Below are 10,143 nucleotides of genomic sequence, written 5' to 3'. Positions count from 1 at the left end.
AAAATAAATAAGTCAATAAAATATCAATCAATCAAAGCTTTATTTGTATAGTGCATTTCATATACAGAGGCAACACAATGCGCTTTACAGAGAACAAGGGAGGTGGGCATACATAGGTCTCACCCCTACATATTCCAGAGGGAAGCAAAAAAAACAGTATCACCTGGGGGCCAGAAAAGTGAGCTTTAAAAATTCTTCCCAGACTCCTCTCAACGAGACGATCGAGCAAGCTCCTGGAGTATGTTTGTCTAACGGTTAAGAACATTTATAAAGCAATAAATTACACCACCCAGGAGAGAGAGAGAGAACAAAAACCCAGGACTATATATATAGGGGGAGGAGAAGGCGTGGCTGATTTAACACGGAACAAGCACTTATTGTATTGTATTATATTGCACCGTACTTTAGATTGCTATTCTTGCACTTTGCCTTCAGCACTAGATTATGCTCTTAGTCACTTATTTTAGAAAGAGGATGCACTTGTGAGTTCTGGCAAGTAGTAGTACATTGGCTTTTCCTACTGTACGTTAAACACAATTATTGTTAGTCGCTTTGGATAAAAGCGTCTGCTAAATAACTGTAATGTAATGTAATGTAATGGAACAGGTGTGATGATAGACAAAGGCGCCAGCAGCTTCAGCTTCTGAAAGAAAGGGAGAATTATGGAGACACCAGGGGGAGACAAACAACCACAAAACACCAGGACAGACAAACACATCCATATACAAAAACATGCAGGCCTGCATACATTAACACATAAACAAGAACAGTACAGACCGTAACAGACTCATTCAGCTTGAACAGAAGAGTTAGTGCATTAATATTATTAATGCTGACTCATGAAAGCCATCTCCACAATGTCACCTTTATATGAATAACAACCTTGTTTTAAACTTAGTGACATTAAAGGTATAATATGTAATGTAGTATATTTTTATACTGTATTACATCAATCACATGTCTGTATTACTCTCATGTAGTAATCATTTCATTAGAATAATGAAATACCTTCACTTTAGTTTGAACTGTGTTATTTCAAGTCTTAACAGAGGTCTTTGCCCCTGTGTCAGCATTCCCTTGTCCTGTCTCTGGGTCAGCGTGACCTAAAGTTCACCTCTGAAGTCAGTAGCCTACAGTTTGTAACTCGATCCTAGGAGGACACAGGAAGAACCCAAGCAGCCCCATTGACCGAGGAAGGGGGGCAAGAGCTCAGCTGATGCAAAGACCAGCTGACACACTGACCAGTCAGAACATCAGTTGAACCGTTTGTGACCATAACTGGAGTTTATGAACATTGTTTGTATGCAAATGTGTTTGTCATGTGATTCCTGGCCTGAAGCCAGGATATAAGCTCGTCACCTCGTAAGAGAAACTTTAGTATTTGCCTAAAGATTCGACCCTGTGTAGGCATGCTCAATAAAGTGATGATTTGACATTTTTGGCCTCCTTGAAGTTCTGTTCCACAAGAAGATTGTGCATTTGAAATACACTGCAGTAATATGTGGATTAAAATAAATATTTTTTCAAAAATAATACAACCATAGGGCTTTGCGAAGGCTGCAGAGTAAAAGTATTGCTTTTCCATAAAAAAATATATTTTGTCTGAAATTATTACATTATGAAATGTTGACGGCCCGACAATGGCACTGTTAATATCATACCAGCGAATAGTATTACAGCGTTGGTACTGCGCGCTGGGTTGCAAGGTACTATTCTAGCTTCACCACTGTGAGATTAGTAGTAGCCAGCAAACGTTATACTTCCATGAATTAGCAGCATTATAGATGTTGGTTAGTGTGTGTGCGACTATAAAACGGCAGCTTTTCCGTCCATTTCCGCTCACTCTTTTCAGCTAAACGTTTGGTAAAATGGCCGAGTTTCGTCGTCCTGCTTCTCCGCCTGAGCCCCGGCGAACCGTGCGATATACGAATCTCAAAAGCTCAGTGACCGAAGAAGGAGCAAAAGTCGGATAGATATCGGGCCAGCCTTTGCTCATTGGATGGAGTTTATGGGGTTTCATGGGATAAAGTCGCATGGTGACATGGCTACTTTTCTACTAGATCGGTAACTAGCTATCGTTATCTTTCTTGGAATCTGCATAGCCAGACCTAACGTAATCTCCACACTACAGCATCTAACGTAACTTATTACATGGCACTCTGAAATACTTGATCGTGATTACTGATTAGTGTAACGTTATGTTCCTCTCGGAGTGAAGATCTTATCACAGTATGACTGAAACAGTGCATTCTCTGGCAATGCACAATACGTTGTGTTGTTGTAGTTCTTATCTTTAGACACTAGATGGGGGAAATAATCCACATATTACATATTATACCTTTAAAATCCCCAGAATATAAGATTGGCTTTAGAATGTTTTAATTTGCCTGAGATATTTGAGAATTTTCAAAACTAATTACCTGATAACTTGAGAATCATTAAACATAGACGTGGTTTTCACTGGACGGCGATCAGAAAAACAAACAAACACAAACTGCAACAGTGCCATATGCTCTGGTTGATTTTAAATATTTACATAAAACAAATTAACTTACCTTCTCTGTTCACCTCCATCCAAGTGAAAAAGAAGAGGGATCTCCTCTGCTTCAATTTCCTCCGCGACGAGAAATGCCTTGGTTTTTGGAAAACTACATGCAGCCTAGACCTGGTCCAGGGCGATATCCTACGGGTAACGCGCTGTTACTCTCAATGCAATTTGCCTATGAAAGCGCTTCATCGGCCCGGTCGTCCGAGTCTACAGACAAAACCGTTTCGTTACTCACCAAAGTAAACACATCGTTGGAAAGATGAAAGCCTTTTCTCCTAAATCGCTACAGTTTGTAGGCTTTCATCTTTCCAACGATGTGTTTACTTTGGTGAGTAACGAAACGGTTTTGTCTGTAGACTCGGACGACCGGGCCGATGAAGCGCTTTCATAGACAAATTGCATTGAGAGTAACAGGGCGTTACCCGTAGGATATCGCCCTGGACCTACATGCAGCCTACAACCGGATGTAAATATAGGCTGTGACTTCCTGTATTTTCTTTGCAGGCGACTGAAAACCATGGATGTATTATTATACCTCCATGGTATTAATGCTGGAAACTGTCCGACTTGATTGCAGTTTTTGTCACCGCCCCCGCCTGCTCTCATCAAGGCGAGGCGCAGTCAAGGCGCTGCTCATCTCGAACGAGCCTATTAATACATCCATGGATGGGAGTGATGATTGGTTTATAGGTGGATGGGAGTGATGCTTGGTTTATAGGTGGATGGGAGTGATGATTGGTTTATAGGTGGATGGGAGTGATGATTGGTTTATAGGTGGATGGGAGTGATGATTGGTTTATAGGTGGATGGGAGTGATGATTGGTTTATAGGTGGATGGGAGTGATGATTGGTTCATAGGTGGATGGGAGTGATGATTGGTTTATAGGTGGATGGGAGTGATGATTGGTTCATAGGTGGATGGGAGTGATGATTGGTTCATAGGTGGATGGGAGTGATGATTGGTTTATAGGTGGATGGGAGTGATGATTGGTTTATAGGTTAGCAGGCTAGGATCTGGCAAGGCAAAGAAGTTAGAGAACTGAAACAGGTAGCGATACTATTCACTGAGAATCGATACTCAAAAGACCAGACGCAGGATCGCACTATCAATATTTTGAGATCGAATCGCACAGCTCTATTTTCTATTAAGTTGGCTTCTTTCAGAATTGCATATTATGCAAATTAGTTGCTAATGTCATCTAGCTACTTTTGGGAGAGCTAACACAACAGCTACTTCCCTCAGAGTCCACACTGCTTCCCTTACGGAGGAGCTCGCAACACTGCTCCCGTGACCGTCCTGATCTCGCAACACTGCTGCCGTGACCGTCCTGATCTCGCAACACTGCTGCCGTGACCGTCCTGATCTCGCAACACTGCTGCCGTGACCGTCCTGATCTCGCAACACTGCTGCCGTGACCGTCCTGATCTCGCGGTCTCATCTGTTGCACCGAGGGGAGGAGGGACGCGCTGGTCGTCCAATCACAGCCCGAGGGGAGGAGGGACGCGCTGGTCGTCCAATCACAGCCCGAGGGGAGGAGGGACGCGCTGGTCGTCCAATCACAGCCAGGCATATTTTGACGTTCCCCATGTAAACCAAATAGACACGGCGGCCATTATTCTGAGAAGGGTCTATCTCGCACTGAGTTGGAGAAAGAGTTTGACATTTAAAGCATCACAATTAATTTACTTAAGTACACCGGTATGACTCCTAGCTTCGCGTCTGTGACATTGTGATAGTTCATGTAAAGCTGTCAAAACCAAACTAGAAAATTCGTGCATCTAAACATGTCTGACTCGTTGAGCAGCTACGCTAGGCTGTTGTTGTTGTTGCTGCTGCTCGTTATCCGACCTAACGTGACTCTGAATATGTAGCCAATTCTATCCTAACGTTACTAACTGTGCTATTTTTCTCATGTCCTACGCATTTGTCTCATTCCTTTTTCGCAGAGGCAAAATGAAAGACCCAAGTCGCAGCAGCAACACTTCAAACATCAAGAACAACAACGATGTCATCCTGACTAGCCAGGTCAACAATGAGGAAAATCCTTTCGCTGAGTACATGTGGATGGAGAACGAGGAGGAGTTCAACAGACAGGTATCCAGAGGTTGTGGGGTCATTTTCAGACAGAACCAGCTATAGATTGAGTCATGACCATCACTCTAAACTTATTGTACAAATAAAAAGTTTTAATTCAAGAAGCTTCAGTGTAGCCACGATAGACCCACATTTGTCATACAGCTATAAACAATATTAGTTGAATATAATCAATTCATAATCTAAAACAGGGTTGCCCAAGCCAACCTCTTCCTGGATGGCTACAGTCCATTAGGTTTTCATTCCAACCCAGACCACAGCTGATTCTACTAATTACCTGCACCTTGTTACTAATTTGCTACTTCTCAAGATGGATCAGGTGTGCTAGGTGGTTGAAGTAAAAACCTGCAGGAAGTTATGGTGCGTTCCAGGCAACCCGTAACTCATGTTTTTCCTACCTCCCACACGTGAAAATGCTCTGGAATGGCAGTCAAACCCGTAACTTCCCACCCGGCAACTGGTAGTACATCGAGCTGTACGAGTTCACGGGTGGGAAGTTACGGGTTTGAGGTCGGAAAAACACAAGTTACGGGTTGCCTGGAACGCGGCATTAGCTCTCCAGGGGTGGGGTTGGCCGTCCCTGATCTATATAGTAGTCTGGCTAGTGCAGTGTTGCATCTGAGCAAAAAAATGAATGGATCCACTGATACATTTATAGAGGTGACAGGAAGTGAGGAGATGATGAAATATTTGTGAGATTAAGTGGATTATTATATAGAGCCCCATGGACAATTTGGTTGTGATTTGCCTACTAGGTTGTAGAGGAACTTTGGGAGGAGGAGTTCATCGAGCGCTGCTTCCAGGAGATGCTAGAAGAGGAGGAGGAGCATGAATGGTTCATACCAGCTAGAGACCTTCCCCAGGCCATCAGCCAGCTGCATGACCAGCTCAGTTTACTGGGCCTGGGGGAAGGATGTCTGCTGGTGCTGGATGACCTTGTGGTATGTGCTCCTGGGTGTCTGTTTGCGCTGAGGGAAAATGCTGAGTGTTTTCACTGTCAGATTTCCCATTCAAAATACTGACCATCCCTTCAAGTCCACATTAAGTGATCATTTGTTGAACTCTACGGGGAATGTCTAGAATTCATTATGAACCACACATTCGCGTCTGTCAGCTGTGAGTACAGAGTCTCGTGTTGTTGTTGTTTTTCTCTTCAGATCAACAGCAATTTGAACCCCAACGCAGCAGAGTTCGTACCGGGGATGAAGCACTGAGTCACTCCCGCTTGATGCTGGATGCGCTAGACTGCACTGTGAAACCAGTGGAAGAAGATGTTGTTTTGAGTTCTGTCACTGTTGCACTCAATGTCTTGCCAAAGGTATCAACTAGCCTTGCATGTGTGAAGTTGAAATAATGTTACTTATGTACATTTAAAGCATATATGCATATTTGTGGTAACTCTTTTGAATGTAATATCAGGGCAAGAGGATGTTTTGTTTACTTATTTACTTCTCATCGCAACATTGTATGCTCTGTTGATTTAGGTTACCAGGAAATGCAATCTGTCAAATCAAAATTTAAGTTGCAAAATATACCTTTCATTATCTGCACTTAATCTTGTTTCACAGTTTGATATCAGCTACTTCATATTTATTTTTAAAGGCACACTTAACATAGCTTCGATTTGTATTTCCATGTACTTGGATTATTTGATTTTAGCATATGTCTGGTTGGGGTTCCTGTCCTCTAGATACTAATGTGCATCTCCCATTTGTGCTCCTTCTTTTACCTTGATGTTCAGATCCTTAAACGCTAGGATAGTAACAGCTTATACAGTATTCGTTTTTATTTTCTTAGTTCCTCTCTGCTTCCTGCCTTATTTCAGAGCCACGTAACGTTGATTTTGTCGCTGTACATGAGCATAACAATAAGTACTGTATAAGTACCAAATATGTTGTAAAAAAAAAAAAAAAAAAAGGATATATTTTTTCTTAAACTATTTGAAAATAAATGTTTATGGATCATATATTTGTCTTTATGGATCAGTTAAGCTAGAGTTGTAACACATCAGTTGTCAATGTTGCCAGTAGGGCTTTGCTAGTCACAGGATGTGATTAGTATCTTGGCTGTAGATGCAGTATTAAGACTGTTTAATTGATCCTGTATAATTATAGAGTATAACTCCATGGGAGTGTGAGAGAGCCCTCTTTCAGCTTGTCAGACTGCACCTACTACATACAATTCTTCTATGAGACACCATTTTAATGCCATTTCAGAGTTGGTAGAATTAACCATTTACTCAACTTCACCCATAGATTAATACATTTGATGCAGGTCTGACTTCCTTTCATCAAATTGTCAGCGCTCAGCTGTTTCTCATACAAAGTTGTCTCATACAACAATTGTCTCATGCCTCAAACTTTTTCTTTATTTAAAAAAAATCACATAACCTATGTTCGATTTTTCATTTCTAGACTGTTTTGATCACACTAAGTAATAAATGATATCATGAAGTACTGTATAATGATATCAAAGTATAATTGCGTTTGAAAAAGACTTAAAGGACTAGTTTGGTAATAAGCCCTATTATAAGGTTATGTCATATACAACAGTCCATATCAACATTTTTATTTAATCTGTGCACTAGACATACAGTGTGAGTATATATACCCATAGAGATCCATTGTGTACTTGTACTTGCTGTGATCTGAGCAATGAGCACTAATATCTCAAGAGTGCACAATTCGTCAATTTGTTTTATATGGCCCGTATATGATCGTAAATAACCTTATAACAGGCCTTATGATGCTGTAGACTCAAAACTAGTCCTTTAAAGTCCTATAACCAAATTGATATATGACACTTTGAACCTGCTAGTAGTCATTTTGGAAGTGGCTTCTACTTCAGTGCTGTTAGCACAGATGGTATTACTATAGTTGTAGCTGTCTGTAATGACCAGTAGATGGTAGTATTGAACTACTATAGCTCCAGTGAATCCATAGTGATAAGGGAGGGTTTCTTTTCAGGGGATTTTTTTCCTCCATAATCACTAGAGACTGCCACCAGGTTTTATTATGGAAACACTTTTGCCACACAAGTCTCTCAGTAGTGTCATACCTATATAAGGGATTTAATTCAACATAAGTTAGGGACCCCAAAATCAAAATCCAATTTAAATCCATAAAGCCTACAATAACATCTGTATTCTTTGCCATTCATCCACAGAGACCCTGCGCACAATCAGAATCAGTTTATTGGCCATACTAGGAATTTGCTTTAGTCAATGGTGTGTAACACTGTTGAAGACAACATTAGACAGGGTGCAGGGACAAGATGGGACAGTGCAAAGACAGGACAGTGCAAATGAGGAGTGCAAAATACCATATACAAAACATCAATTTCTACTGAACAATAGTCGCCAAGAGCAAAACCATCACTCGTGGGAGGCTTGTAGGAGGAGGAGAAAGTGTGAGTCGGAGCTGTCCCCTGAAAGGGGGTCCTCCTGCTTGCCTAAACCCTCAAAAAGGGCCAATTTTTGGAGGTTTCTCTTTGAGCGTGAATATAAAGGCAGTAGCAGTGGTGAGCTATAGATCAGGCTCCTTCACCATTGTTGCCCCGGCAGGTCAGATACCCTCAGACTGAGGCCATGCATGTTGATGAGCTGGGGCAGATGTCCACAAATATTTTGGGTTTGTTGCGGGGTGTTCACAACAAAAAGGGTTGTCCCAAACCCGGGAGGGTCCTCAGGGACTTCCTCGTTGTGTCTGTCTGCTGCAGGCCACATTCTGGCAGAGGGCAAGCTCTTATGCCGTTAACCTTGATATGGAGCGAGAGTGCGGTGAGAGAATGTGTACAGATGTCCCCACAGAGCCACAAGTTCATGACCCACATGTCTTTGGTAGACACACCCTTGCATATCATCAAGCCTGTGGCCTTGGGGATCATAGACTACTCATTTGGCGAATGCCACACGCTCCGATTCTCTTATATATGACAGAATATATAAAAACACAGCAGGAATAAAGAAAATTTACTCAAACAAACTCAAATGGGATGAATTAAGATAGAGGTTACTAACCAACAGAGACATTGAGATAAAATAATACCTTAAATACCTTAATGTTTACCAGGTAAAGGTGAAATGTCAGACATAGGGACATGCAGGCTCTCTCTGTTGTTCCGACTTATTCTCCCTGTTGTTAATGTGAGAGCAGAATGCCTTCTGTGTAGAACATGTCTTACCCATACTAATGCAATAGGGCATGCCCGAAGTGAAAGAAAGCCTACCACCAGAGCTAGAGGGAGAAGTTAGTGCTCCGTGCTTAGCTGATGAGGGGCGAGGCAAACACCTTCTCGAGGTCAGTAGCTGTGATTAACCACAGCAAGCGAAGCAAAGTCTGCCAACTGAGGGCCCACCCCAGCTTTAAACCCAGAATTCTGCAGCTGAACACCAAAGGGCTCACCCCCAGTAAGATCAACATCATAGAACATCTGGCCTGCACTACCAAGGCCCTCGTCATCCTCCTCCAGGAGACCAACTGCGTAACATCAGATAAACTAATTCTTCCAAATTTTGCTCTAGCTGGGTCTATCCTAAGCAGGAAGCATAACCTTGCTACGTTCGTCCACCAAAGGTTGAACTGGACTCTCGCAGACCAATCCTCAACTGGCTCAGAGATTGAATGGTTGTGCGTGGACATTGCCGGCTTTAAAATCGTCAATGTCTACAAGCCTCCGCCCTTGTGAATCACACCAGTGTATCTCCCAGTCTTCGCCCACGCCTGTCTCTATGCTGGCGACTTCAATTGCCAGCATGAAGATTACAGCACCAATACAATTTCTCCGATGGAGAAAACCTGGCTGCTTGGGCCAACTGGAAACACTATCGCCTCTTTACCCATAGATCCACGAGGTGCCTCCCACCACCTAACACCAACAACATGGATGAGGCGTACTGGGAACTCTGCAGCATACTGGTGAAAGCGGCCCAAAAATCCATCCCACGCGGACGTCGCAACAGCTACAAACCGTGCTGGGATGCGGAGTACGAGAGTCTCTACTATGCCTTCCTCTGGGCCCCCCCCAGAAGCTGTGTCAGACAGGCTTGCCTCAGCCCTGCTGTCAAGACTGAAGGAGGCAAGAGTGCTGGGAGGAGGCCATTAACTCCATCAACTTCTCACATTCCAGCCACAAGGCATGGAGCATCCTTAACCTCACTGGTAGGTCCAGACACTCCCCCCATCACTGCCCCCTCTCTGCAAACAAAATTGCAAAAGTGGGACATACGAGGGCAAAGACCGCGAATCGTCATGCCTCGTGGCAAAAGAAATCCTCTGGAAGGCCACAACTCCTAGCAATGGTAACATCTCTGGTGAATTCACCCCGGCGGAGTTCGCTCCTGCCCTCCAGCATGTAAAGCCAGGGAAAGCCCCGGGGCCTTATTCTATCTGCCCGGAGCTTATACTCCATGCCGCGCCTGCCCTGAAGTCCTGGTTAAGAGCGTTCCTCTCTTCCTGCTTGCACCAACTCAAGATCCCCAAAATCTGGAGAAGAGCCCTAG

At 43.2% G+C, this 10,143-nt stretch overlaps 1 protein-coding gene across 2 annotated transcripts; it reads left to right on the top strand.

Moving 5' to 3' along the window:
• The first annotated feature begins 4,129 nt into the window (after positions 1-4,129).
• LOC311317734 (polyadenylate-binding protein-interacting protein 2-like) lies at positions 4,130-6,607 on the top strand. 2 transcript variants are annotated; one of them, XM_084448833.1, is made up of 4 exons: positions 4,130-4,247; positions 4,496-4,643; positions 5,399-5,584; positions 5,801-6,607. In XM_084448833.1, exons 2-4 carry the CDS (start codon positions 4,503-4,505, stop codon positions 5,855-5,857), a joined length of 384 nt encoding a protein of 127 aa, XP_084304959.1. In that variant the 5' UTR covers positions 4,130-4,247; positions 4,496-4,502; the 3' UTR covers positions 5,858-6,607. The 2 variants fall into 2 exon arrangements, with proteins under 2 accessions (XP_084304959.1, XP_084304958.1); XM_084448832.1 differs by having other exon boundaries at positions 4,174-4,643.
• Positions 6,608-10,143: the final 3,536 nt, after the last annotated feature.

This window comes from Borostomias antarcticus, assembly GCF_949987555.1.
Source record: "Borostomias antarcticus genome assembly, chromosome: 14".
NCBI lineage: Eukaryota > Metazoa > Chordata > Actinopteri > Stomiiformes > Stomiidae > Borostomias > Borostomias antarcticus.
Note: the sequence above shows the minus strand (reverse complement) of the source record. Positions and strands in the feature narration are given on the sequence as shown.

Bases quoted from the DNA above. Each gene is read 5' to 3' on its own strand.
- LOC311317734 (XM_084448832.1), top strand. From the start codon at position 4,461: ATGTCCTACGCATTTGTCTCATTCCTTTTTCGCAGAGGCAAAATGAAA. The intron at 4,644-5,398 runs GTATCCAGAGGT...TTTGCCTACTAG, and splicing joins AGGAGGAGTTCAACAGACAG to GTTGTAGAGGAACTTTGGGA. The intron at 5,585-5,800 runs GTATGTGCTCCT...TTTTCTCTTCAG, and splicing joins TGGTGCTGGATGACCTTGTG to ATCAACAGCAATTTGAACCC.